This window comes from Cimex lectularius, unplaced genomic scaffold (assembly GCF_000648675.2).
Source record: "Cimex lectularius strain Harlan isolate CLEC.00 unplaced genomic scaffold, Clec_2.1 scaffold181, whole genome shotgun sequence".
Classification (NCBI taxonomy): Eukaryota; Metazoa; Arthropoda; class Insecta; order Hemiptera; family Cimicidae; genus Cimex; species Cimex lectularius.
The window spans coordinates 653,593-681,527 of record NW_019392752.1 but is presented as its reverse complement, the minus strand read 5'-3'; the positions used below and the strand labels follow the sequence as shown (position 1 = coordinate 681,527).

Sequence of the window (27,935 nt, the reverse complement as noted above, 5' to 3'; positions counted from 1 at the left end):
TTGTAGGAATTAGTTAATAATACAAACTGAGGCAGGTGGTTACCTTGCTGAATTAAGTTTATTTTCTTGTTTGTATATTTTTTCATGTGCTGGTACAATAAAATCATTACAGAAAAAAAAAATCGAAGCGTGGAACTGAGCACCTACCGTACTTGCCCACTTTTGTAATTTGTATATCCACTGCTGTAGGGTTAAAGATTAGTGTCCAATTTCATGGTGCAGTTTTGCATGTGAGAATTATCATTATATGGGCCACATAGAGATATATCTGAATAACTGTATGTATGTATAATTTTATTTATGGGTTGATAAATATCAAGTGGTCATCACTGGCCCACTGCGCTTTAAATGAAAATTTTTCGTTCCCCTTCCACAATGCATCTTTGTCACTGAATCTGTCATATTTTATCTCCATTTCTTAGATTGCTAACCTCTCGAAGGTTCTTCAGGTTGTCAAAAGACCATTATATGAACAAGAAAAACCATAACAGCACCTCCGCCTGAAACACCCGGACATTGCTTAGAAGAACCCTGCAATGCCATGGCAGCAGTGCCCTCGAACCCCCCCCCCCCACCGACCAGAGAAAGCCATATCAGAGCGTCATGGTACTGGATATTCCAACCACACCAATGTTAAGTTTGACCCTTTCCCTTCACAACCTGGCCTCTGTGGGACAGGAATCAACACCACTCTTTATGTGCTGTAATTTGGCAGAATTCTGTGCCCTGCGATTTTCCTATTTTTCTTTTCACTATTTTTCAATAATCTTACCACATCTGCTGTGCTTTGTCTTCTTCTTCATTTCCCTTTTAATTGTTCCTATATTTTATTTATTAGTAGATCCCAGAAACAACAACTGATGTTCACAACATTTGAGATATCCTTTATGAAAATGACACATAGTTTGATACACAAGAGTTATCGTAGCCAATGTGAAAAACATTTATTTAACTGGGTAATAATAGACATTACTATTGATATATTATATCATTATTATTTGAATCAGGGAAATCATAAACAGACATAGTTAAACTTCAGCTTCAAATATATTTAAAAATATAATTAATATTTTAGCTATCTTGCTACAGTATCTAATAGTGAAAACCGAAAATTAAGAAAATATAATCAAATGTATAAAACTAATGAGACTTTAAATTATACATCCAAAGATAAATGAATGTGGGTCCTCTCCCCAAGAAATACCGTTAAATATAACAAAATAAGAACTTACAAAAAAAAAAAAAAAATCATTCATTTATAGTACTGATATTATAGAAAGCACTAGCGGTACCATAAAAAGAGTTCCACGGAAAGTTGTTCCTGTCAACATGGTATATAAAAACCAGACAACAGCAACGAAAACGCCTTGTATTGCTAAATTGAACCACCTGAGCCTAAAACAAAAATGAAATTTTAATAGTATAATGTTCTGTATAATCAATAACTGTAACAACTGACATTTGATCCTTCTTTCTCGCTTTTTCTACAGTGCTCATCGGATCGTTGTGCAAATACACTCTCACGCCTTTAGCCAACCATTGGAAATAATCAAGCCAGTCCAATGATGTTACATCTAGATTGAAAGATTCTTTGTCTTCATCGTTTAGAGAATTATGTAGCGATAGAGTTTTTTTGTTATCATAAAGCCATTCAGTGAAGATAAAAGCTTTTAGCTGTACTAAGGATTTGTCAATGTTTGTATGCATCCTTACTAATCTGAAGTATAAAACAAGAAAATTTAACATAATGACAAGACTTGAAATACAATGTAATGTATATATTCAAATAATAAGGTAGACTTGTGTATAAGGATGTTTTTCATCCATGGACAGTGACAGCACTTGCTACAGCCAACCTGTGGGTCTGTTACTTCTTTCCTTACACACACCCACAAATTTTCGGCACAATCCCATCCTGTTCATCCCATGTTTTGACTTGGAATTCTACTCAAAAGCCCAATTTTGTTTGTACATCCCATCGTTTTTTACAAATTATCAGTTTAACATATGCCTTTCTGTACATAATGATTAATGCTAAAATTCAATGGGATTTGATAAGGTGAGCAGGGAGTGGGGTACTTCATGTTTCCTTTTCTAACACCAGGCTGGTTTATATTCCGTCTGGATCAGCGAGCAGTTTTTGCCGTATTAATTTGTTATGGCCTGCCATTTAAGATAAGAAAGAAATGTTGATATGATAGAACGGCCCCACCCCGCCTACACCTTAAAACTAATTGACATATCCACGGACTTGTTTCAATGGATAAGTAATTTTGATTTATGTCTGTATCTGCCATGTAACTTGAATATTTGGCAATATAATGTTCTGAGTGCAAATCCCCATGTTTCCCATGGCTCTATATTTAAGAATAGAATGAAAAAAGGATTGTACTAATAGGATGAAAAAAGTATTGTACATATGTAAACTTATTGTTTCAACACAATGAATTTAGAAATTATTTAAATTTTAAAGAAGAAAATTGTTGATACTCACATAGTTTTTCCACCCATGAGCTTGGTCACGCCGTCAAGAATGTAAGCAGGAAGCCAGTGGAAAATAAGAGCTGATACTTTAAACCAAAACAATGATGGGACGAGTTTTAGACATGGGTACCACACTGCAGATTTTAATGGCGAATTATGGAGCAGTTCGTCTAACATAGGGGTGATTAACCTCCACCTGAATGGATTTGATGTGCTTGATGTAAGGTGAAAAACTGGAGTTTCAGCCGGCCTGGAAAAAACATTAGAAATACAACATGAAGAAATTTTGGGAAATTGTTTTTGGTATCGTAATGTTATTTTAGGGTCACAAAATTAAGTTATTACATTACAGTAGCTGCATGCCAAGCACCAACGATCATTCCGTTGACTACGATATCGACAGGAATGTAATCGGCTATTAAGTTCTCATTGACGGGCAATCTTCGGACAACGCCTTTTCCGGCACCCATAATAAACCCTTGTGGACCATTTTTGGAATTTGTCCAGCCTTTGACTGGCTCCTTCCATGATGCTGTAACTAAAAGACGGAACACAAAAGCTTTAAAAAAAAAATAACAATAATAATAAATGACCAGGAGTAATATTTATTATATAATCTGCATTTTTTCTAATTTAAAATTACAACTTGGGTGACAGTCAATATTTTTATAATTATAATTTATTATTTTTTTTATTAATATGTATGTGCAAACAATATTTGCTCTAATAGAAACAATTCATTAACTTGCCATCCTTGAAATGCAACTCTTGCATAATGTTAATTGCCTTCAATGATAAATATTTAAATTTAAAATTGATTAGTCAGCCCTTTTTTGCATTTAGCAACTACATAATTACTGTCAAATTAGACTACTTTTTTTTTTAAGTTAGCCTGGCAAGGGAAAATATCCGACAGAAATGTACGTACTCATGCTCGGCCTGACTATACATGTCGGGAATGAAGATGAAGCATTTCTGACTTCTTGCTCCGCAAGGGCTTTTGTAAATGTGTATGTGTTAATGTATTCCCCAAGAAACCTGAAATGAGTAGATGACCATCGTCAGTATATAAGACTGTTGTTTTCTATGTTTAAGTAACTCACAATTTGGTCTTCTCTTCGATTTGGTCATCTGTCGATTTTTCTACAAAGTCAATAACCTCATCAGCTGTTTTATGAACAGGGTAGAACTCTTCTTGTGGTTTTAACATGTGTGAATTCACAAATGCACTCGATACATGAAGAAGTGCCTGAAAAAAGATAAAATTGATATATATATTTTTTTTAACGGAGCATAAACTTACATTGAGATGTCTGATCTTTTTACACAATTCAACCACACGCCTTGTTCCCAACAAGTTGATTTGTACGGTGGACTTCAAATTTGCCCCAAAATCGAGGGTAGCGGCAGAGTGAAACATTACATTGACATTTTCGGTCAGAATCATAGTGTCACTGTCGCTCAAACCCAAATTTGGTTCTCCGACATCTCCAGCTACTGGAACTAACTTACCAAATACATCCGATCCTTTCTCATTGACCAACCGCTCAAAAATCTGAAAGGAAATAACCATTAAAACACTAAAATATTACAATATAGTCCATAATAGAGTACATCAAAAATACATCAATAAAAACAAAATTTATTCTAATATCCATTACGTTTAGTGGTCTATTGACCAAATTACTTATTTCAATTAATTATTCTTTTTCAGTTCAACCCAGGCCTTACATAAAAAGATTAATTTATTTTAATATTTTTCATTTTGAAAAGATACACTTTTTGTTGAAAAATTGTCAAGTTGATAAGCCAGTACATCAAATTTTTTAAATATGGACAATCTGGGTTAATAGTAATAACATTTGAATAATTATTGCTTTGGTCATTTTGTAAACATTGGAAATACGCAACATTTTGCCTGTCAGGCAAATGCTTTTACTTCACCAGACTAGTAGAAAGACAAGAATAAGGTGATCAGAGATGACCATACAACAAAAATACAATAAAAAATTTAGTTAACGTGCAGTTGAGTTTACAAAAAATGTAAATACAACACAAGTGAATGCAATTTAAAAAACAAAAACCAATAAATAATTAAAAATAAAGTAACTCATATTTGACAACAATTACTATTTTTTAGTATAAAAAGCAACGAAATAAACACTTATTGCACAATTCGAATACATGCTAAAATATCCTTATCTCAATTTGTTTATTCAATTTTTTATTTTTTTTTAAATATATTTTTTGTTTTAGCACAAACAGATAAATTTATAGCTTGGTCGTTTCTTATCTTTTTGGTCTGCAAGTCATATTTCAGCTTTTTGCAATCTTCCATAACGGATTTTACTTATTCAGAAATCGTGAGATGCGGTCTGGTGTGATGTAGGTTTCAGAAAAAAATTTTCTTTATCGTGCCAACGTTTCGATCTTTATTGAGATCATCTTCAGGGCTCAAAGTGTTTGTCTTCTGTGTAATTGTGCCATCCTTGCGTGTGTGTTGAGAGTGCCCTCTGAATTTCTGAATAATTATCGATTAACGGTCACTAATCACCACACATTGGATTTTACATTTACAGATTGAAGGAAAAATCTCACCATCTAACATAATCACAAAAGTGCCACAGAAACTGAAAATATCACCTTTTGGATACATTTTAAAATAGCTAAACCTTACTAGTCTACTCTTTTTAGTTCAAAACTTAATGATTGGAATTTCTTGGTAACTCCTAGCTGGTCTGCACTTTGGTAAATTGAAAAAAGTCTGCGTATTTTGATACTAGGTATGAATATTTTTGGTAACAAGAGGACAGAGAGGCATAATAAATAAATAAATGAAGCCCACTTCCTCCTCATTCGAACATTTTCTTGGTAATGTTCCTATAAATTTCAACGTATTTTGTATTTCCTTATAGCATAGTTTCTTCGAATTTTCGCTAGCTTGTGTTCAGATTTTTTTTAAAAATAAAAATGTCCCATTTTCCAATTGAACTATTTCCTCTATTTCATTATTTTTAAAACGATTGATATATTACAATGTAATGAAGAACTCTTAATATTTTTTACTTTCCGCTTTATAAATCGAACATCTTGATAATTAGAATTATTTTTGTGGTCCCTTGCGTTTGGAATTATCAACAGTCGGCTGTATTTGTTTGTTAAATTTCTTTTATTTTTGGTAGGTAAATATTTCACTGAGTATTTTGAATTGGTCTGCCTATCCTTGCTGATTCGCCCTGTTGGACATGTTTTAGTTGTTTGCAATCTTCCATGATGTATTTCACGTTATCTGACTTTTGTTTTCAATGAATGCACATTTCGTAAAATTATTTTTTTATATTTGTACACGTATGTATTGTCGGGTCTGTTTGATGTATTTTTGCCATGTTGGCAAGGCACAGTATTCTTTTTTGCCGATATTTTGCCTTGAAAGTTTTCCAGAATAAATGCCTTTAGTTCTTCTCTTTCTTTCATATATTTGCCATATATTTGAAAAGCTGAAACAGTGAGGATGGTCAGAAACATCCAAGCTACTGGATTTATTAACAAAATCCCAAGACTAAATCCAAAATTCTTTTTTTTAAATGAAATTAATTTTACAATGGAATTTTGTTTATCGTAGGGGGAAAAAAATAATGGGAATTTACGTAGTATGACGACTCCTGGACTCTGGGCTTCTTAAACATTCAAGGTCGTCTAAAAAAAAAAAAATTAATATTTCTGGGAGTACAATTATCATATAAAAAATGGTCAAGTACGTAAGTTCCACTTTTAGAAGGACGGTTTAATTAAAGAAAAAAAAAAAGGAAAAAAGATTTAATTTTCAGCGCATATGCGTTTACTAAAAACAAACAGGTGAATAAAGGCTCGGAAGAAAAAAAATCCCATAAAACAGGCTTAGTATTCCTACGGATGTCGCATTAACCCATCACGATTATGAAACCAAAACGCGAGAATATCTCATTAACAATCATGACGCGCGTTCATTATGATGAATCATTAAACTGACAATGGAATTTTTTTTTATTAGCGACGTCATAAACCGAAGCTTTGAAAACTAAGTAGTGTTAAAATTTTCTTTTAGCACCCTATCTATGTCAAAAAACAGCGTACCGCGTTCTTTTTGAACTCTTCCAGCCTTTCTGAGATGTCTTTGCCCTTTTTCGTCCTGAGGAGCAGGTACACTTTGTTCACATTAGTAGTCCTGAGAAGTTTCTCGACGAGGGCGATCCCGACGAACCCCGTGCCCCCGGTGAGGAACACATTCTTTCCGTTGAAAAACGCTTTCACTCTACTCTCAGTCATTTCTGAAACGAAGAAAACAGAGCATTATTATAAAGAAAAAAATTTTTCAATTTGGGTTCATATACTGCATTAAATGATTTACATTAAAATATAAGACTGTCCTAAACGACTGTTGCTTTCTGTCAATGTTTTATTTCAAGTGTGCGTTAGTGTGTGTATAAATTGTGACGGTGTGATATACAAAGTAGTGTATTTGTACAGAGTACGACCGGGGATTGGTGGGACAAGACTTTTTTAGTCATAATTTGTTTTTCATGGAACTAATATGGAATTTTGTTTTAGCACCTCTAGAAGAGACCCCTAAATATAATTTTTTAAAATTAAATTTATTGATATTTTTTACCCCTATAAATTTTCCGATTTTTAGAAGTCGTTATCGGAATATCTGATTTAAACGGCTATAATACAAAAACGGCTAAAATGATTTTGACGTTAAACAGACCATTTGAAAGAAAAACGTAGCTTTTTAACGACGCATGTACCATTAAAATATATAAAATATATTTCTATAGAAAAATCCGCAAAATAGAAATTATCCTCGTTTTTAAATGAAAATAACCTTCCGATATTAATGTTTGATACAGTTATAAAATTTCTTTAAAACGGATGATCAGCCATGAAAATCGGCCCACTAACTTTTGAGAAAAATGATGTTTGAATGCATTTGAGCTAGGAATGCCAGGCTTAAGGTCGTAGAAATTAATTAATTAATTTACTCCGATTTCCGTGAAAGTACATATATTAAGTGCTTAAGTGTACATATATTAAGTGCTTAAGTGTACAACACGTTGTTACTGGAAAAGTGGAGTCGAAAATAGGTAATTCCCTAAATACACCCACTTTTTCAATAACAACGTGTTTATTTTAAATAGGCTTAAGGGAATTTTCAATAAATCGTGTTAATCGGGATAATGAAACTTTTTTCAAAATCTAACATTATTCGCAATTAAATGAGCTTAAATCGTTATTTAAAGATTTTTAAAAAATTATTTTTAGTGTATTAATTTCATTGTTGGTAAACATAAATAAAAAATGTTCTACGAATATGACGTAGAATATTCTAATTTGGGAGGGGGTGTTTAGTGACCGTGAGTTAATGATTATTTGGTGATCGTGAGATGCGGTCTGGTGTGACGTAGGTTTAGAAAAACATTTTCTTTATCGTGCCAACGTTTCGATCTTTATTGAGATCATCTTCAGGGCTCAGTGTTTGTTTTCGGCGTAGGTATGTCACTATTGTGTGCCGTGTTGAGAGTGTCGTAGTATTTGGGCACACTCAGCACAGCACACAATAATGACACACCTACACTGAAAACAAACATTGAGCCCGGAAGATGATCTCAATAAAGATAGAAACATGGCACGATAAAGAAAAAGTTTTTCTAAACTTACTTCACACCTGACCGCACCTCTCGATTTCCAAACATTCTAATTTGGTATGATTTAAAAAGATAAATCAACAAAATACTGTTGTTTCTTTTTTGCATATTTCAACAAACATTCAGAAACTGGTCAAAACTTGGATTTGATCTTATTGTCGTGGTTCTGGCGTTATAAAATCCTTTGATACCAACTTTCGTGAAAATCGGTGGAAATTATTTTTTGATTGACTGGTGCATGCTCTAAAATCATTTTTTCTCAAAAGCTAAGTGGACCGATTTTCATGGTTGATTATTCGTTTTAACATTAAAATCAGACTATTATTTCCATTAAAAAAAGAGGTTGATTAACAAATAATTTTAATATTTTGTGTATTTTCTATGTATATTCTCTTTTATATATTCTAATCTTTTTAACGACGTTAAAAAGCTATTTTCCTCTTCTTTCAAATGGTCTATTTAACGTTAAAATTCGTTAAGCCGTTTTTGAATTATGATCGTTACAATATTCCGAAAACGACTTCGCAAAAATAGGACCAAAATTAGGGGCCAAAAATTGATAAATTTAAATCCAAACAAAGATTTATATTTAGGGTCTCTAGAGCTGCTGAAACGAAATTTCATCTTAATTTTTAAAAAAACTTTATAACCTAGTTGACTTGAAAGAAATTTGGTTTTTAATTATTGATAAACTTTTATAGCTTTTACTATATTTTTACTGCAATCTACATAAAAATGCTGTGAAATGATATATTCACGTAGTTGATTTGAATAGAAGGGCGAAATAAAAACATTAAAAATCGGAAAATTTCAAAGTTCAAAACTTTTTTGTCATAAGCCAGGGCATATTCACCAGAAGTGACGCATACACTCATTTTGGAGTGTAGTACCTCCAAGAAACGTTTGGTCCAAATCCGTGACCCACCAACAATCACCATATCACGCACGCTGTCGTATTTTAAGTATCTGCCTTAATAAGTAAACTCGATTATCTGCCTGCGATATATTTTCGTAAAAATCACCGATCAAGGAAAAAGCCTGGGATTTTCTGAATTGTCAATACAACGTGCAGGACAAGACAATTCGTTCAAACATTTTGCAATATCCTCTCTTCAACAATCTTAATGGAAATCAAACTGGATTGCGTAACATTTGAGAGGTTGTGGCCTTAAAATTTGGTCGGATTTAACTTTGTAAGTCAAACAAGTAACGCATGCCTTAAGTAAACAGGGATTTTGCAACATTTTTCACAAGTTCCCATGGCCGAAAAGGATCGTTTCAACATGATATACAGGTAAAAGGCAGAAACCGGGACGGCGAAACTTGTCCATGGGAGAGAAATCACGGACTTTCATCTAGCTCTAAATATAGCCGGCAGAATACCTGTTGTGCCGGCTACTTGTAAACAACATCTGTAAACAATAAATCTAAATTTTAAATTATGTCCAAGCTTTAATTTTGAGTAAAAACAAACCATTCCAGTATTTTCCACACACAAATAGTTAAGGGAGTACCTTCGGTAAAGAAAAACAATAAAATCATAGAATAAACAACACAAATTTACTTATAAACAATATACAGTCGGTTCCTGTTAATTCAAAAATATTCTGAATTTTTTGATACACTAGGAATACTATTTACTCAATATGTTGGAGCGTTAAGGGCACGCCCAACAAATTAACTTTCTCGTTCTATTTATTTATAAATTCTGTGTACTGTATTGAGCTTTTCGACATTGTTTCATTTCCAATAACAATCTGACATAAGTGGTGATTGAGTTTTAAAAAAATAATACATAAAAGTGTCTATAGAAATTTGAATTCACAACATTCTTATTGAACGATATTTCATCATAATAGGAGGGTCTGCTAATTTGTAATCAAAGGTAGTCCTTGATTTCGGGTTTTTTTCTTCAGATTTACCCATGATTAACCCATATTCATTCAACACGTTTACCTTGGTTGCATTTTTTAAGACCGTGCTGGATTTTTTTCCCATTCATTCTTTCTATCAACGTCACCATATTTCCCTCTTTTTAAAAAATAAATGGAATTTTTCCCAGATTGCCGCCGTTAAACCTTAGATGGTTCCTACCGACACAGGTGGTGAAGGTCGACGATGACGGCCGTGGAGGCAGAGATGAAGTCGTCAATTTTCTTGTCGACAGTTTGTCACTATCTTTAAAACAATGTAATTTATTAAACTTGAATCCCATTCGGCTAATTTAGGCAGGTAGAACCAGTGATATGAAGATTTCGTTCCAACATTTGTGGAGTCTATTGTGAACCATCTTTTTTTCTAACGTAGTTGTGAAGTATACAAACTGCTGTAATAATGTCGTCGATCTCATTCAGGTCTAAGCATCGTATCGGATTATTGAGTACTTGGAATTTTTCTGCCTACATGCTAAAAGTGCATTCAATTGTTTTTTGTTCCGCGGGTTAATCATTTCATTAACTCATTTGACGGTACCATGACATTGTCCTCCTTATCACTTGAATTACTCATTACACCACCTTAAAAAAAGTGATGAGAACCCTCCTTGCACCAGTATAACAAAAATCGTACCGTGTATGGGATCGCGTTTAGGTTGTGGTTGCGTTGCAGTCCCATCGCGAATTAGTACGAAGACCAAACCGTACACCAGACCGCATCTCACGATTTCTGAATAATTATCGATTAACGGTCACTAATCACCACACATTAATATGAAGGGCCATAGTCTTGACAGCCTATTGCAATTTGACCCCACCAGGTCCAATTTTGTAAAAAATTGACTTATCGCATCCACAGTTGTGGACTGAGACAAAATACTGAGGATTGATTCGACTTGTGGCAGTTCTAATTTACAATCAGTCAAATCTTTGAAAATCAATGTAAAACAACTTTTCTCATGTATATTGTAAATTGTTCAATCGACTATTTGAATTATTGACACTTTGTAAAAACTTTAGATAGTTCTGAACACCTGGAAATAACGTTCGTATGCGCACCATCCAAGACTGTTGATAGTTATGAAACATGAAGACTTCTTTGGTTTATAATCTGTGAAATGTTTGAAAATTAATTGAAATATATTATCAATAGTTATCAACTATTTGAACTATTGACTTGATTGTAAAAATTATTGATGTACTGAAGTAGACCTAACTATTCCGTTCGAATTTAAAGCCAGCCCAGCCTGTTGACAATTTGTAAACACGGATATTTATTTGAATTATAAACAACGAAATTTTGAAAATCAATTTCAAAAGACTTCTCATGGAAAATCGTTTTCGTCGTCGTATTATTTTGAAAAGTCTACAGGAATGACAAAGAAGTGCATCCTGACCCCCAACAGCAGGTCATTTAAAAAATTGACTTTTTATCGCTCCCACTGTTGTGAACTGCGACAGAACACTGAATTCATTCGACTTATGGCGATTCTTAATTATAAGCTGTCAAATTTTTAAAAATCAATTTTAAACAACTTTTCTCGAGTACAATTGCTTTTATTTTTGGGAGATAAATATGTCAATTGTAGTTTCAGATCATTTTGGTCTGCCTATCCTTGCTGATTCGCCCTATAGGTGGACATCTTTTAGTTTTTTATAAACTTCCATGACGTGTTTCACGTTATCTGACTTTTGTTGTCAGGAATTAACATTTCGTACATTTTTGTATGTTTGTAAGTGTATGTATTGACCAGTCTGTTCGGTGTATTTTTGCCACTTTTGCAAATTATAGTATTCTTTTGTTTTAACGATATTTTGGCTCGAATATTTTCCAAAAGTAGTTGCGTTTAGTTCTTCTCCTTCCTTCATATATTGCCAGCAAATGTCATCATTTCCTGTCAATTAAAATTGAGTTTATGCACGTTTGCATAATTTATTAAAAAACAAAAAAACACGAAAATTTCCCACTGGCTATAGGGAAAAGCTGAAACAGTGTGGATGGTCAGAAACAGCCAAGCCAATGGTTCATCAACAAAACTCCAAGAATAAATCCAGATTTTTTTAAAAATTAATTTTACATTTGAATTTGTTTTATGAATTGAATGACCGTATTGAATATATGAGTAATTTTAAAAACTATCGATTGCACTTTAGACAATAACGTTCGTGTGTGCTGCCATTGTGAAATAATATTTTTCGAATTATAAGCTGTCAAATTTGCATAAATCAATTTAAAAACTCCACCCTGTTTTAATTAATGCTTGGACTTTTTGCCATAGTAATAACTGCAAGTTTGTCAAGCGAGAAGAAAGAAAGCTCATTAACATAATCTGCCGGTACCTCTCAAAGAAACTATTTCAACAATCAGAATTTTTAACAGGTTAATTATTCTTGATAACGTTACATTCTCTTACGTATTATGAGCTAAAGTTAATTTACAACACTTTAGAAGTAAACTTTACTGCATAATAATTAATCGATTGCGGTTGAACACTGCCCCGTGTTTTTTTTTTGTCTTTTTGACTTGTTAAGTAGTGTTATATTAAAAAACAAAACATCAAAGCGAGGCGGAGAGATAGGGCTATAGTGAAAACTAATTGAAAACCGGGTTGTAATAAAAATAAATAATTGCAGGTTGAAAAAATGCAAATCGCTCACCGGTGTTGTTAGCTTTCCACTGAAGCCTTCCGTTGGAAGCTCAAAGAAATTTGTTGGTGGATTTTCAAAATCGTCCTTCTTTCTCTTCTGATCCCCTTTTTCTGCCGTTCTGTGTGATGAAAGTCGAGTTGAACAAATTACAGATGAAGAGAACCGGTCGAAGCCTGCGACTGTTGTTCCATTCACTAGTGCGAATCCAGTGAAAGCCGATGGCAGTGTTTCCACCATCCTAGTTAAAAGTTCCCTCGGCCTAGAAAATTTCCCTTTGCCGCACTGCTTCATGCCGAACAACTATCATTTTATTTTATTTTTTAACTAATGGTAAATCTATCTTCAACACTTATTTGAACACAATTCCGTCTTTTAAATGTAAACAGTCTCAATAAAATCTTAATCAATCTAACAAGTAAGCCAAAACTCTAAATCAGGGATGATTCTACTAGCAAAGGGATTTAACACAAGCGACGCTCCCACGATTAGCGTGTGCCATTGGTCTTGACTAACTACTAAGAACAGTCTTCTGGGGTGACTGCCTGATGTGAGTCCTTGTCTGGACTAAGGACAGTCTTCGCATGTGACTCCGTGGTGAGCATTTGGTTGTGACTAAGGTCAGTCTTCTGAGGTGACTGCCTGAAGTGGGTCCTTGGTCATGTCTAAGGGCAGTATTCTGAGGTGAGTCCTTGGTATTCACTAAGGACAATCTTCCAAGGTGACTGCCTGAGGTGTGTCATTCGTCTTGACTAAGAACACACTTCTGAAGTGACTTCCTTAAGTGAGTCCTTGGTGTTAATTAAGGACAATCTTCTGAGGTGACTACCCGGGGTGAGTCTTTGATCTCAAAAAAGAGACCAAAGAGAGAGACCTAAGAAGACTGCCAGGGAAACATAGCCCTGCAATACTTACACAGTTGGTCAAATAAATAATATTGTCGACAGGTGTCCCAGACCTAGGTGAGAGCCAAAGCACGCTTCCCACGAACCTGGAAAACAAAGTTGCAACAGTTGGACAATCGATAAAATAAATATACATCTTGTCGATACTACAAGCATTAAGTCAATTTTTGACAGATATAAAACAAGTAAAAATATATACATATAAATAAGGTATATATAATAACAATGATGAAAAATCACTAGAAAAGAGTTATGTGGCAGAAATAAAAACAGATAATCAGTGGTCAGTTTGCTTAAAAAAAAATCCCATCTTCAGTGATAACTTTTGCCAGCCTGGAAGGATGTACATACTTCAGCATAATTATCCAAAATATATTTGATATATACAAGAGAGCTGATTGTTATTGTTCTAAGTTTTTAACTAACCTGACCACTGATGAAATGAACAACTTTAAGGAAAAAACATACATTTTAATAGAAATAGATAAAAATTGTAGCTAGCATAATCAAAATCGGAAAAATTTCTGATTATAGTTTTATTGATTGAATAAACCTAATATTTTTTAAATAAAAAAATTCAATCAATTTTTTTATAAAAAATTAAACTGTAGCAGTTAGATGGAAGGTTACCACTGTATTAGGCAGTGAGTTATTACTCAAAAAACATTATGAAGGTAGCATGAGTTAGATAGATAAAACAGATAGGAGAGTATGTGAAAAATAGAGAAAGATGTATGTACATATATACTACATTGATAGAAAGTAAATATAATGTCTATATAATCCATATAATAAATAAAGTATGGTTACATAGAAAGAGAGAGAATGTGTATGGGACAGAGAGAGAGGGAGAGGGAGAGTGAGTGAGTGAGAGAGAGAGAGAGAGAGAGAGAGAGAGAGAGAGAGAGAGTGAGAGAGAGAGAGATTACTGCTCACAGGCAGTTAGTAATATTTGAGATTAATGAACCTCTCCTGAATTAATCAATTGTCTTTTTATGCTATTCTTGCAGTGGTAATGTAATATTTATATCTTAGGTTCAATGGGTAGTTCTTGGGTTTATATAATCTTGTTCATTGCGTTGGCAATGACATAAGTTGTTTTTGATTAACATTTTTTATTTATTTGCCAAATATCAAAGATGAAGTGTCTTTACTAATATTGGTTTTTCAAATAATTTTATTTATTTTTTGCTAGATGTATAGCAGTTTGGACTATTGGCTTCAGTTTAACCTCTCTCAGGAGACTTGAAGAGAGAGAACCAGGTAAGTCATAGAAATACATAGACATTAGATAAAATTATTAAAGCTTTGAACCGTGTTGAGGAGATGTAAGAGTGAGTTTTAAACTTAAGCTTATTTAAAGCAGTTTAAATTATCCTATTTATTTATTTCACTGGTGCTTTTCCGAATTTTAAGCCTTAATTTCTACAAATTACTCCTTCCAATAGTAACAATACTGTTCATTTCCTAGTTCTGTTAATCCTGTGAAATTATGTTGTGTCACATTCTAGTATCGGGTGTATTGATTGATGCCTGCTTATTCATTTTCGTGAATTGGAAAAATGATAAAAGTTATCTAAAAATCTCTGACGACCTAACAATCTCAATTAATACAGTCATTCTACCTGGGTTGCACTGATATATCAATTTGCGAAGTACATATGATGCCTATTAACACAATAAAATATTTTAATAATGGATTGCTCTGGACTAAACAAATATAAGTCAGTCAAACTGGTGTTTTAGAAAAGCATAAAGTAAAAAATAAAATAAAATAAGAAAGAAACAATTTATTTCTTCTTCTGAATATTACAAAAATAATATACAAATTGCAACAGATATCTGCGCAAGTTTGAGCATTTGAAATTTTGATGTACTAACATATTTACACTTTTTTTTTTTTAAATTGATTTTATACTGAGCATCAATAACAAGGTTGGAGGTCGGAGAAGTAGCAACCAGACAACATTTAAAATTAAAACATAATTTTCAACTTCTAGTATGTTGATTTTGTGAAATTAACTAATATTGTATGGTTGACATTACTCCTAGCTCTCCATATTTTATGTACAGACTGTGAAATTACAGACACCTCGATGTTTGAACAACGAACTATTATTTATAACAGTAATACTAACACTTATGGAAGTCAACATAAGGCACAAACACTGTCTAAAAAGTCCCAACTTTTTGTTTGGGAATTATCTAAAAATCTATTAACTTCGTCTATTTACATAACATAGTTAACTATAATTTATAATAAGTACTCCCTTGACTGGACGGAATACAGTTTATATTTCATAAATATATACATATATAATTTTATTATTATTTGTATTTTAATAACATTTTGTTTAAATCCAATTACTGGATATATATTTACTATAAGTGACAACAAATTGCATTTTATTTTCTAAATAAATACACAAGAAAAAAATAGATTTATGATTTTTTTATTATTATTTTATTTATTTACTTTTTTTTTTCAAGGAAAAGAACTCTATAATAAATCATTTTGCTCTTAACCACTTTCATGATATGTATTATTTATAAAATAAAACAAATCATTTACATTACAATCACAATTCAACAATCTCATTAAAAAATATTTTAAATGCTCAGTTTTTATAGTATTTATTGCAACAAAAGACTAAAGCTGTTTTGTTTTTCAAATGGTAAATTTTGTAAAACTTAATACTACATGCTAAATACATTAACAAAATTTATAGCAACGTCCAGAAATTTAAAACAAATTAAATTGAACAACGTTAAAAATATTATGATTGATCACCGACAAACGCAGGATTGTTTATGTCTGGATATTTATGACCGTTGGTATGCCCATTAGCCTGCTTGGCCTTTTTGTCGTCGTTAGCGGCGTAGTGGGCCGTGCCTTCTAGACTCAGCGTCTCTTGCCTTCCGGAGTTGCGAATAAGGCAGAAAATGGAAAGCACCAAAAGTAGAGCACCCACAATAAAAAGGATATAAAGAAGAGCAGTCTTTAGTATCGGAGGCACAGTTGTCGCAAGGTTTAGCAAGTTGGTAACTTCCTCCGGTAATCCACTGATTCCCTATTGAAAAAAGTAAATTTTTAATAGAATTAGAAAGTTTATTTTATTTTATTTTTTTAATGTATTAATTGCAATCAGCAATATTATTTGCAACGTGTAATGAATTAAATTGACAAATGACATGGATCATGATGAGAGTTAACAATCATTGTGGTTCTCCCAGCTACACGTGAAGACTAATCCTCATTTAGTAGGTCATGAGGTTCTTCAGTCATCTGGTGGGAATATAGGGGTGATTTCTATTGGATAAGAATTGGGCAATTCAGTTGGGGGTGATAGAAGTGTTTATTGTGTTAAATGAAAAACGTTTTAAAAATTATTTGTTGCTTGAAAGGGATTTTGTGATCATTGGGAAAGATGTGTTTTGGAGATTTTGGAGCAGGGAGATGATCATGTCTAGTCATTTTTGGTCTTGAAATTTGGTTGTTACCAGTAATTTTGATCTGTCTATCCTTACTAGGTTGGTCTGTCAGATGGGTTTTGGCATTTCACTATCTTCGGCGATGGGTCTCTTGTCTTGGTGGAGCTGAGATACATCTGACAGATCAACCCAGCAAGGATAGGCAGGTCAAAATGATCAGTAACGACCAAATTTCAAGTGCATCACCCCACTAACAACAAATAAAAATTTATAAATTTTGTAAACAGCAGCAAGATTTTTTCTATAATTTGGTTGCTACCAATCGTTCTTATCTGCTTAACCTTGGTGGTTTGCCCTTTTAGGCCATTTCAGCATTTTGCCATCTTCAGTAGGTCATGGGTGGCGAAAAGCATCTGACATTACCAATACAGCAAGGATAGGCAGACCAAAATGATCAGTAACGACAAATTTAGGTCATCACACCGAAGAAATGGAAAAATCTCACATTTTTGGTCAGCTTATCCTCTCGCTGGTTTGGACTGTCAGGCACAGTTCAGCTTTTCTATGCCTAAATTTTTAACAAAAAATTCTAATATGTGTTGGTTTTTCAATCTTCACTTACATCTTCGAACCACATTATTGGGAAAACAATGTCAGGGAAGGTAGCAACTTGTTTGATGTCAACAACTTGGCTGACGGCGAGGTTGATTTGTACTCTTGCTTGAGCTCTTAACGCCACTCCCATGTTCTGAAATACAAGTAGTAATGAGTGTTGTGATCTTTTACAAAATAATAAAAACACTTACTGGTTGCACGTCAAGCCAGAATCCATGCTTTTCTTTTTCCGGTTCTGAAATTCCTTCAACAGCTTCACGAAGTTTTGGGTCAGCAAGATAAAAATGAGGAAAGGAAAGCATAACAGGAGAATCTACAAAAAATAAAATGATAAAATTTAAACGAACAACCCATGATATGTTTTAAATTACCATATTGGCAAAGAGAGACATTGAAAAGTCCATGGGGAGCGCAAGGTGGACCTGATGGGCAGAAACAGTCGTTGTAGGGGTTCTTCTCAATTTCTGCAAAAACATCATCTGGTGGAGCAAATCTATATCCAAGAACGTCTCCACTAGTCTGGACCTCTTTCTGAAATCTAATACAAATTTATTTTATGAGGCGTGACGAACCTGTAATTTGGTCATTTCTAAACATTTTAGTATGCTTATCCTTGCTGTTTTCAACTGTCAGATGTGCTCTGGTTTATTGCAATCTTCAGTGGTGGGTTTGAAGATTTTTGTTTACAACTACCATTTCTCCTGCTTATACCCTGACCCATAATGGAAGTTATCGCAAAGCAAAAACTTTCTTTTGATTAAAATGATTTAATGATATTTAACATTTTAAAGATATTACAATTAATTAAGGTTTTTAGTTGAGATAATTGGTCAAGCGGACCACAAAATTAGTGTATTTAATGATTTTCAAGATAATTGACAATTAGTTACAACATAGGCTTGAGTATGACTAAACGAATAAAATTTAAATTTGAAACAAGTTTTAAAATTTGAATGAAGCACAACTTTATTTAAATTAATCAAATATCTCCTTGAAATAATCTAGGTATGTTTGCAAGTTGTTAAATCATTGAAAACAATGGATGCTTACTTTAATGGAAGAAGTCGGCAGAGATCTTTGTCAAATACGTGTAGCGTTGTGTTGTGATCGATGTGTGGTGGGAAAATAGATCCATCACTGCCTGTGAGTCGGTTGCACTCTTCTGTCTTCCAATGCGGCAGATGAGATATGCCGTTAAATTTGTCAACAAGACCAAACTTTGTTATATCATTGGCACCAGTGAATACAGTCATAATGTCTTTTGAAGTTCCGTTTTTCTAAAAATACAAAGGTCAGATTAGTTTGACATTCACATTGGGATTTTTTCCCCCTACTTACGCCATACATGAGCCCGAACTCTTCGTACGGAAGTTTCTGCTCTTTAGGTACGACATCTTTCGCCAACTTCAATAGAGGGTCTTCGTACCCCCAAAGTAACTCGCTTACAGACACCTCTACAAACGGCTGGATTTTGAGTATGTCCATAATTGAAGCCATGGCGAGCCTCAAGAATCTAGCCGCATGCTTACTCTGAGATGTAGCACTCTGAACAGCAATAGAAAAATTTTAAGGTTAATAACACTAATGACAATGCAAAAATAAAAAGTGACAAAACAAATTGCACTTACAAGCATAGGTATGTTGGGAACGACGACCATATCATTTTCATCTCCAACTGACTGATCTGGGTCGAAGCGGTAGATTTTTTGCTGCTGGAATGTCACAGTTCCGTTTTCATTGAACGTCAGATTCACCTTTTCCCAGCGTTGCCTGCAATTTGAAAATGAGAAGTGTCAATTAGAAAATATTTTGAAAAAGAAACTAAATTCATTTCCGTTAAATTATTAAAAAAATGAATGTATTCTACAGATTTCTAAGGTTTGGAACTTGTTTGGAACAATCAAAAACATCGGATAATGAATGAGGTTTGAATCAGATTTTACAAATCTTGCCTAAGCTGTTAAATGTTTAAATATGGCCATTACGGATTACTGTTTTATATAAGATCAGTTCTGCATACATATTTTACATATATACACACATGTCCAGAATCAAACTTATGAAGTGACTCCTATCTCATCTACCTTGGAGGTTTTAGTTGTCACCTCATTCTTATCCATCTCATCATCAAATGAGGCTCCAGAGTTGTCAATAGCTAGATCATTTCAGACCCCAATGCATGCAGCAATCTATCGTATTTACTCGCTCAATTAGGGTGGTACATACTCATTTTTCCTTCATCACTCTTTACACATACTATCTATATCTAACTAATCTAACTGAGGACTTATGGAGTCTTTAGACCCATCAGAAGCCCTCTAAATACATTCATTCTAAATATGGACAAAAACAAATAGAAAACCAGTTATCTATATACAACAAACAGGCCTTTTTTCACCAAAAATTAGAATAGAGCTTAATTAAATTTTGTACCCTCGGAGCAAAACTGGGTAAGTAAGATTTTGGCAAGAGATAAGTGCATATACCAGTGGCTTTCGGCCTGACAGATTGTGTATAATTGATAAAGTCAGTAAGGAAAAGGGTAAAAAGTTACTAAAAAATGAATTTGTGCCAATGATCAACCATCACAGTCCTGAAAAGTTGTGTTTTTGGACTTATCCAGTTCTGCCAGAGAATTATCATATTGGGTGGCATTCCTACTCGCTCGCTACATGGAGCCAAGAACAGGAACCATTCAATTGTGTTGGACTCATGAAGCAACCTTTCTCTTCATATCAGTCACACACAAGGATAATTATGGCAATTTAAAACATATATTAAATATTATCAATGAATGTATTTTAATGACGTTTTTGGCATAAACACAGAATATTCAGTAACACTGTTTAAGTTTTCCAATTATTTGTAAAGTAATAACTACTTTATTAGCTCTATGTAATAAATTTAATAAACTATTCAAGAATTTAATAAAGCTTATAGAATGATTAATAGAAGAATTATAAAAAATTATAAATTATAGAATTATAAAATGATTAATAATATTGATATTATAGTTACGTAGGTTCTGATCATTTTGGTCTCCCTATCGTCTATTTACCCATCTTTTTCACTGATTCATCATTGCACAAACCTCAAGGAAAATCTCACAAAAATGTAGGTGATATAAAATGGACTTATTTTGAATTTTTAATGCAATAAAGCAATTTCCATTTATTATTTCAATATAATAAATATTATATAAATGTAGGTATTACATTTTCATTTTTCTGTGGAATTTAATTCACCTCATGACCTAATCTTTACTTCTAATGATCTTGTCAACAATAGTTATGAAACAAACAAAAACAAAATATTTAAAAACACACACCAAAACATTATCAACTAATATAAGTGAGAATGGTTGTTTAAATACAAAATTTGATTCAGTTATACAGTTTGTTTAGGTCCTGAATTTGTTTATTTCGGTTGAGTTTTATGATTTATACCAAAATGCAGACCAAGAAATATTAATTTTTTTTTTTTTTTTTTTTTTTTTTTGACAGGGGCATCTGACAGCTTGGTCATTTCAGCACAGATACACAATCACACCAATAAATACATTCATACCTATATACATTGATCGCACTCATACTGTTCGGAAGATGGAGTACTCCATATTCCTCCATCTACCTATTCCTTATAATAAACTTATCTAGATTGGGGTCGATGGGGTACTTTTATAAATATTCCGCCATTGACCCAAGTCACGTACACAGCTCGAGGGGCGATAGGGTTGCTATTCCACCATCAGCCCCTCCACATTCACTCTAATAAATACACTCACTCAAACAAAACACATATTTTGAAGGCTATATACAATAAAATAATTCCCCTAAAAACCGTGTTTGAGACACACACTTCTTAGATCCAGCGGCATGCCTACACGCTCTGTGTATGGAGCAAAGGCATGACACACCTCTATTCTTCTAATTCTTATCAACAACAATATAAAAAATACGTAAATTAATTATACATTAGTTATATTTGTATTTAAGTGAAATTCTGTAATGCCCTATCAATTAAAAAAACGAAACATGCAACAAAAGAAAGAACTTCATTATTCTAAGAAGGTCAGGATTATAAGCAAGGAGATGGATGCAAAGCACAAAAATGATATATAGTCTTAGCTTTTATCTGTCAGCCTTGAATGGTGGAATTTTGAGAAGGGCGAGGTTAAGTTGGCATAAATAGGATTCTGTTCCTTCTGCCTGCTTATACCCCTGAAGCTGGCGAAAACCACGAAAACATCCAACAACAACTTTTAATTAGACATATTACTGAATATGAATAAATCGACGCACTTTTTTTTTAGTACAAAACCTATTTTGAAAAAGCTACAAATTAATTTAATATATTTATTTATATATATATTATATATTCATTTATATTTATTTCAAAATTGGGTTAATTACGAATCAAAATTAGAAATTTCTTCCTCCCAACTATCTTCAATTATATTAATTGGTACCATACCTTAGGATAAAAAAAACAAAACAAAAAATATGCATTAATAAGAAAGTAAAATGAAAAGAAGAATTAAAACAAAGGTTTTTCACTGCTTTCATCAAAATGAAAGCATTTTCACTAATGAAACACGTAAAACAATAAAACTGTTGTTGACAGTCGATAAAATTACCAGCTTTGATTTGCACCAAAACATGAGAATCAAAACGCGCATTCATAATCAGAATGATCATGGCATTTCATTGAAAATCATGACGTGCCGTTTGCCTTCAGGGAGCCGAATAAGCAAATTCCAAAGACTCAACTCTTCCAGGAAAACGAACCTGAGACATACGAATCATACTACATTCTTTCCTCCTTCCTGATACGATTATTCCGTTCTGTACTTCCTTCCTCTTAAAAACCGTCTGGACGATCGACTGACTGATTTACATTTTGGTGATCTCATCTCGACTTCTAAGGAATTCTTAGTAGTTAGGGGGAAATGTGGTCCTATGGATTGTTTCAGGGGTTTTTGAAATCCTTGCTTACTCCTCACACACACATGACGTGGCACTCCGCTCCTTCTTACTCACTCTATCTCACTTCCTCCTCTTATTCTTTCTTTCTCTCTCTCTCTCTTTCTCTCTCTCTCTCTCTTTCTCTTTCTCTCTCTCTCTCTCTCTCTCTCTCTCTCTCTCTCTCTCTCTCTCTCTCTCTCTCTCTTTTTTCTATATTCTTTTTTTCTCTCCTTCTCGCTCACTTTTCCTTCTTGCTTCTAAGATGTATTTAATAATCCACATATGAATTTAGTAGTCATAATTGACCATAAAAGTATTTGAATTAATTACACTTTTTATCTATGGTCTTGGTTGAGTTAAATAAGCTAGTTTCACGAGCTCGTAACTCTAGCTCTTTCATCTCAACCAAGACATATAAAAAGTGTAATTAATTAAGATGCATTTTATGTACAGCAACAGTTTCGCTTTACTATCGGGTTGTCCGGAAAATAATGCAGGATTTTAAGTTTTCATTAAAAAAAATCTATATAAAATATTCTGTTTACGTTTACAGGATTACTCNGTATGGGAAATTATTTTGATTAAAGAACATTGCTTTAAAGTAACTAGTTTCTTTTTTTTTGTTTAATACCAAAATCCTGCATTATTTTCCGGACAACCCAATAGAAATAGATCAAATTGATTTTTTATTTCGCCTCCCTCCCCTCAAAGTAAAACAATACAGTAACCATGCTGAAAATAAAAAAATTATCTATTATTTTGGTTAAACAATTCAGCCAATCATGATAATCGTCAGCAAAAGTTGTTTACATTAAGAAATTTTTTGTTTTTCATGAGAATTATTTGTGCCTTCATTAATGAAGATATAGTTGCACAGGAACAGAAGAATCTAGAAGTCCAGTTATCTTGGACCGTTTTAATGCGGGTTAAGTCAAAGCGGTCTGATCGGAACGCGAAAAAATCCCAAGCGCGCAACATTCATAGATTTGATTGGCTTCGAAGTTTCGTAACGCTATTAAAATCGGGGCATGTTTCTTAACTTAAGTTTTGAAATAGACTTTTTTTGTGAATTTGTTGTGTTCAAGGCAAGGCTGGAACTATGCAGCATGTTGCGATTTAAACTGAAGTACGATCGCACACCGGGACTTAGCCTTTGATAGGGCTTAAATTGGGTTTTATCGTGTATAAATTACATAATAGTTTTAACTTTTAAATATAAAAGAACTTTTCATATAGTTTTTGGCTATTGAATTGAAAGTGTATACAAACGCTGACAATAAAGAGTACTGCCAAAATCAGCAAAAACCATTCCGTAAACAGAAGCTCCAAGAAATATGGAACCGTACAAATCGAAAAATATCCGCAGAAAACGAGCGACTTTCGCCTGTCTTCAGGTGCCAGTGTTCAACATCGGCTGGCGTTGGAAGAAGGCAGAGCTCAGCCATTGCGCAACAACTTTCTCCGAGCTCTTTTCACAACCGTCAATCCACAACCCAAATTTTCAAAATATTTTTCCAAATCGGAAAGAGGTAAACTCCATATGAGGATTCGACACGGAGGACTGTATTACATTCCTTAAAATGGAATTCACGTTAAGATTATAAAAAGAATGAAAATATGGCCAGACTGTTATCTGATTGCTGTACATAAATTTTTGCTTGTGAACGCGTAAAATAGAAATCCTTAAATAAACAATACTGATATTGTATAGAAACAACGCTAACTTCATATCGCCTCAGAATAAAAATTAAAATAATTTTCAAAAGAACAAACAGCCTTGATAAGTCAAAAAAGAAAAAATCACCCCCATCCTGAGTGATCAGAGTCGATGGAAGGTCGACTGCCAAGTAAAACGAGTCAGTATCAAGATGATAAGTATTTTTCAACTTGCTGACTAAGTTCGATTAAAATCGAATCTGAAGTAGTTAAAAAAATACAAAAAAAAAGAGTAGATAATAAATTAAAATAATAAAATTATATTGAAATTGGATATTCTGTATTGAAAAGTCCCAGATTAAATTATAAAATTGAGAACTCTATATAAAAGAGAAGAATAAAGATGTGCTGTTCGTTTACATCTTCAAGGGTTCAAATTAACCAAAGGGTATGGGTATAAAAGGTATAGAGTATTTTGTCAATATAGTTTATGTGCCAGCGAAATTGTCACGTTGCACTCGTAGGAGGCGAACTTATTTGAAATGAGCTTTTACTCCACCCACCATATTGTTTCCTAAGACCTGCCACCTCTTCCGCACAACGGCCCACTTCTTCAGGTGAACACGTATCGAAACATTACAATAGGTGAAAACCTGAAGTAGAAAATATTTTAAAGGAAAAATAAGTCCAAGAGGTCGAAATTAATGTTTGATGAAATATACATGTTCAGTAGAAATTATCTTTTAAAAAATTTATTTTTTAAATTGATTTCGTAGACCAAAGGCTTAACCTTTACTTACTACGTTTCGTTTCTTTTATTACTTCATATAAGTGAAATCAGAAAACGAAGAAACGAGTTAGATTTAGAAAGGAAGGATCAATAAGGTTATCAAATCTGGATAAAGTCCAATTTCATCAAGCCATCTCCAACAAGGCTCCTATAAATAGATAATCTAACAAATCTGACTTTTTACATATTTCTATGGATCTTTTCCGTTAATGTACCTCCGCCCCACTCGACCGCTAAGATCTCTCTCCAGTCACTTATGGAAAGGCTCCTTTAAGGGAAATCATAAATACTGAAACATTTTATTTTAGGTAATTCGTGTAATAATAATTAAGAGTATAAATTGGTAATAAAGGAAATCACATTTGAGTCCCTGGGGGCGAAAATTCAGCTATTCCACTAAGGATGTCTTCGAAAACATGCATAATTCTTGCCGTAAATAACTGCCACCATATAAATTCGCATAGATAGGAGGCAAGTAAACTTCGGCTGGTACCCCACTGCCATTTGTTCCTCCTCTTCGCTTTTCCCTACACACTCTCAATGGACTTAGTATGTGCACGGGTGGTCGGGTCGGAAAAATTGAGAGAGTTCACTGTCATATGGCGGAAACTAGAATCCTGGGACAATGTTTCATATGCCTTCCAATGATCTGTCAATGTTGACAGACCCAGCAGCGATCCGATCCCGAATTATGGGGATGAGAGTGGCTGCTGAACTGTCCGTACCGGCGATAAAAAAACGTTCTCTTGTTTGGCGGCAAATGCCACCAAAAAATCACTGCTATGGTAAGATTCTCCCGGTGTTGGTTTATCGGCGCGAAAACGGCGATTCATCAATTTCCACAGTCCAATTTGGGCCACCAATGCTCGAATGTCTACGAAAAAAGTTCGAACAGACTTCGTGCATGTAGTTGCACCAATCAACGAACCTGTTATGCTTTATACTTCACTCTCTTTCACGAAATTTAACCCTTACTATTTCGTATGCCCAAGCGTATATGATCAGCACAATGGTCGAATATGGCAGTCTTGAGCCAGTTAGATACATCTTAACGCCATTTCCTTGCACCCACGTTTGTAGCACCTCCACTTCTCACGCGATCCTGACAAATGAAGCCTCGCGTGGTGTCCTCCTGAACATCTCACAGCTAGTGTAAGAAGGCCCTTTTCCTGAAGGAAACGAACTGTCGATTCCTTGGTTTTGACAGCGTCGTATAGTGCCAGAAAGTTCATTTTATTTAACACCGAACTCTTTGTCAACTGGTATACATACAATTACAGTACAATACAAACAATACAATGGTATATAATCATACACCTTGACTCAAAACATAAGATATCATAGGATAAGAGCGGAAGCCCAGAGACCTGACCTTTGTCTCGATCCCTGTCACCGTGAGCGAGTGGGCGGAGGCACATTAACGGAAAAGTTCCATTTTTATCATTTAGAAAATTGAGATTAATGCCTAACAATTACAAGAATAAGAAGTTAATAAATCGCAAAACCTAAGATTAACTTTTTTGTTACACGTTAGCAAATTTAGCTCTCGGCAGTTCGTTCACTTATAATCGTTTTATATCAATAGCAGAATAACACATTTAACATGAAATTAAAGTTGAACTTAAATATCCTAAGCAACCAAAAATATTATTAATGTTGGAAAATTTCGATGTAGGAAAATAGGTTGAAATATCAAAATATTGATTGCTGTACAAGGTGGTTAACATTTGAAAATAAGTAGATTATTTTTATAAGTATAAAATTTACTTAAATATGGGATTAATAAATAATTATTATAATAAATAATTAAATATGGGAAACAAGGTCTATTATGTAAAGATAATTGAAGATCCTGAGGCTGATTAGTTGCTAAGTACCCATTAAAACCGACAAGATCCCAATTAGTCCTGCCTTTTCCCACAGCCTTTCTGTCTCTTTTGTCTTATAAAGACGTGTTAAAATGTATTTTGCATTAGTTTAGTTAAAGGGAAAAATCTCGTGTTGATTCTGTATTGGTTCGATGCGACCCTGACCTGCATTGCTATGTCGAAATATTCCCAAGAGATAAGAAAAAATTTCACATGTTCGAGGAAAAAAAACCGGAAATCGTGCGTGGTAATTCTTGTCGTATCAAACTTTCAAACTGTCCGTGCTTTTTATCGCCCTACCTCGAATGAAAAAAGATATCCCGCAATCGCGTTAATCGTTTAATTACGCCACTTTTTCGTTAAAAACACAGCCCTGAGGATCGTTTCCCATTTTGTAATGTTGGCCAATGGGAAAAATGGAAAAAATGGTTAAACTATATATTGGGTTGTCCGGAAAATAATGCAGGATTTTGGTATTAAACAAAAAAAAAGAAACTAGTTACTTTAAAGCAATGTTCTTTAATCANTGACATTCATACAAATGAGTAATCCTGTAAACGTAAACAGAATATTTTATATAGATTTTTTTTAATGAAAACTTAAAATCCTGCATTATTTTCCGGACAACCCGATATATCTAAATTTTAAATATTTATCGGTACTGATAATTTTGAGATTTGTTAAAAGACATCATTTTGAACTGTTTCATTTCTAAATAGAACAGTGTTTCACTGAATGATCTGATTTTATAAATGCTAACATTTTGCACACAAAAATTCGATCACACTCTTGATTTAAAAAGGCGAATAAATCCTTGACATATAGCTTGATGTCATTCCTGAAAGGAAGACAAATAAATACACATGTTAAACCTAGTGTAACACTCGAAACTTCTAGCCCGCCCACTATCTCTCCCCCTCTCTCTCTCTCATCTCTCTCTCGCTGTCTCTATATATC

At 33.6% G+C, this 27,935-nt stretch overlaps 3 protein-coding genes across 4 annotated transcripts in view; 1 reads left to right on the top strand and 2 right to left on the bottom strand.

Annotated features, from left to right (window-relative positions):
- Nucleotides 1-1,236: 1,236 nt before the first annotated feature.
- LOC106667039 (putative fatty acyl-CoA reductase CG8306) lies at nt 1,237-12,958 on the bottom strand. Its single transcript, XM_014394645.2, has 9 exons — nt 12,761-12,958; nt 6,598-6,791; nt 3,788-4,039; nt 3,588-3,733; nt 3,413-3,522; nt 2,830-3,022; nt 2,495-2,734; nt 1,460-1,717; nt 1,237-1,395 (listed from the first exon to the last, which is right to left on the bottom strand). Exons 2-9 carry the CDS (start codon nt 6,787-6,789, stop codon nt 1,257-1,259), a joined length of 1,530 nt encoding a protein of 509 aa, XP_014250131.1. The 5' UTR covers nt 6,790-6,791; nt 12,761-12,958; the 3' UTR covers nt 1,237-1,256.
- A 1,410-nt stretch (nt 12,959-14,368) lies between these two features.
- The window catches only part of LOC106667040 (acetylcholine receptor subunit alpha-like 1), a 151,957-nt gene continuing 138,390 nt past the window's right edge, over nt 14,369-27,935 (top strand). The window contains exons 1-2 of the mRNA XM_024227268.1: nt 14,369-14,415; nt 14,849-14,916. Coding sequence (XP_024083036.1) covers nt 14,384-14,415; nt 14,849-14,916 — 100 coding nt within the window. The 5' untranslated portion in view covers nt 14,369-14,383. The remainder of the gene's footprint in view (nt 14,416-14,848; nt 14,917-27,935) is intronic.
- Nucleotides 15,529-27,935, bottom strand: part of LOC106667038 (scavenger receptor class B member 1) — an 86,353-nt gene continuing 73,946 nt past the window's right edge. For both annotated transcript variants that reach the window (XM_014394644.2, XM_014394643.2), the window contains 7 exons: nt 19,329-19,470; nt 19,039-19,245; nt 18,751-18,977; nt 18,072-18,238; nt 17,892-18,013; nt 17,708-17,833; nt 15,529-16,724 (listed from right to left, as the gene is read on the bottom strand). In XM_014394644.2, the coding sequence (XP_014250130.1) occupies nt 16,431-16,724; nt 17,708-17,833; nt 17,892-18,013; nt 18,072-18,238; nt 18,751-18,977; nt 19,039-19,245; nt 19,329-19,470 (1,285 nt within the window). In that variant the 3' untranslated portion in view covers nt 15,529-16,430. The remainder of the gene's footprint in view (nt 16,725-17,707; nt 17,834-17,891; nt 18,014-18,071; nt 18,239-18,750; nt 18,978-19,038; nt 19,246-19,328; nt 19,471-27,935) is intronic.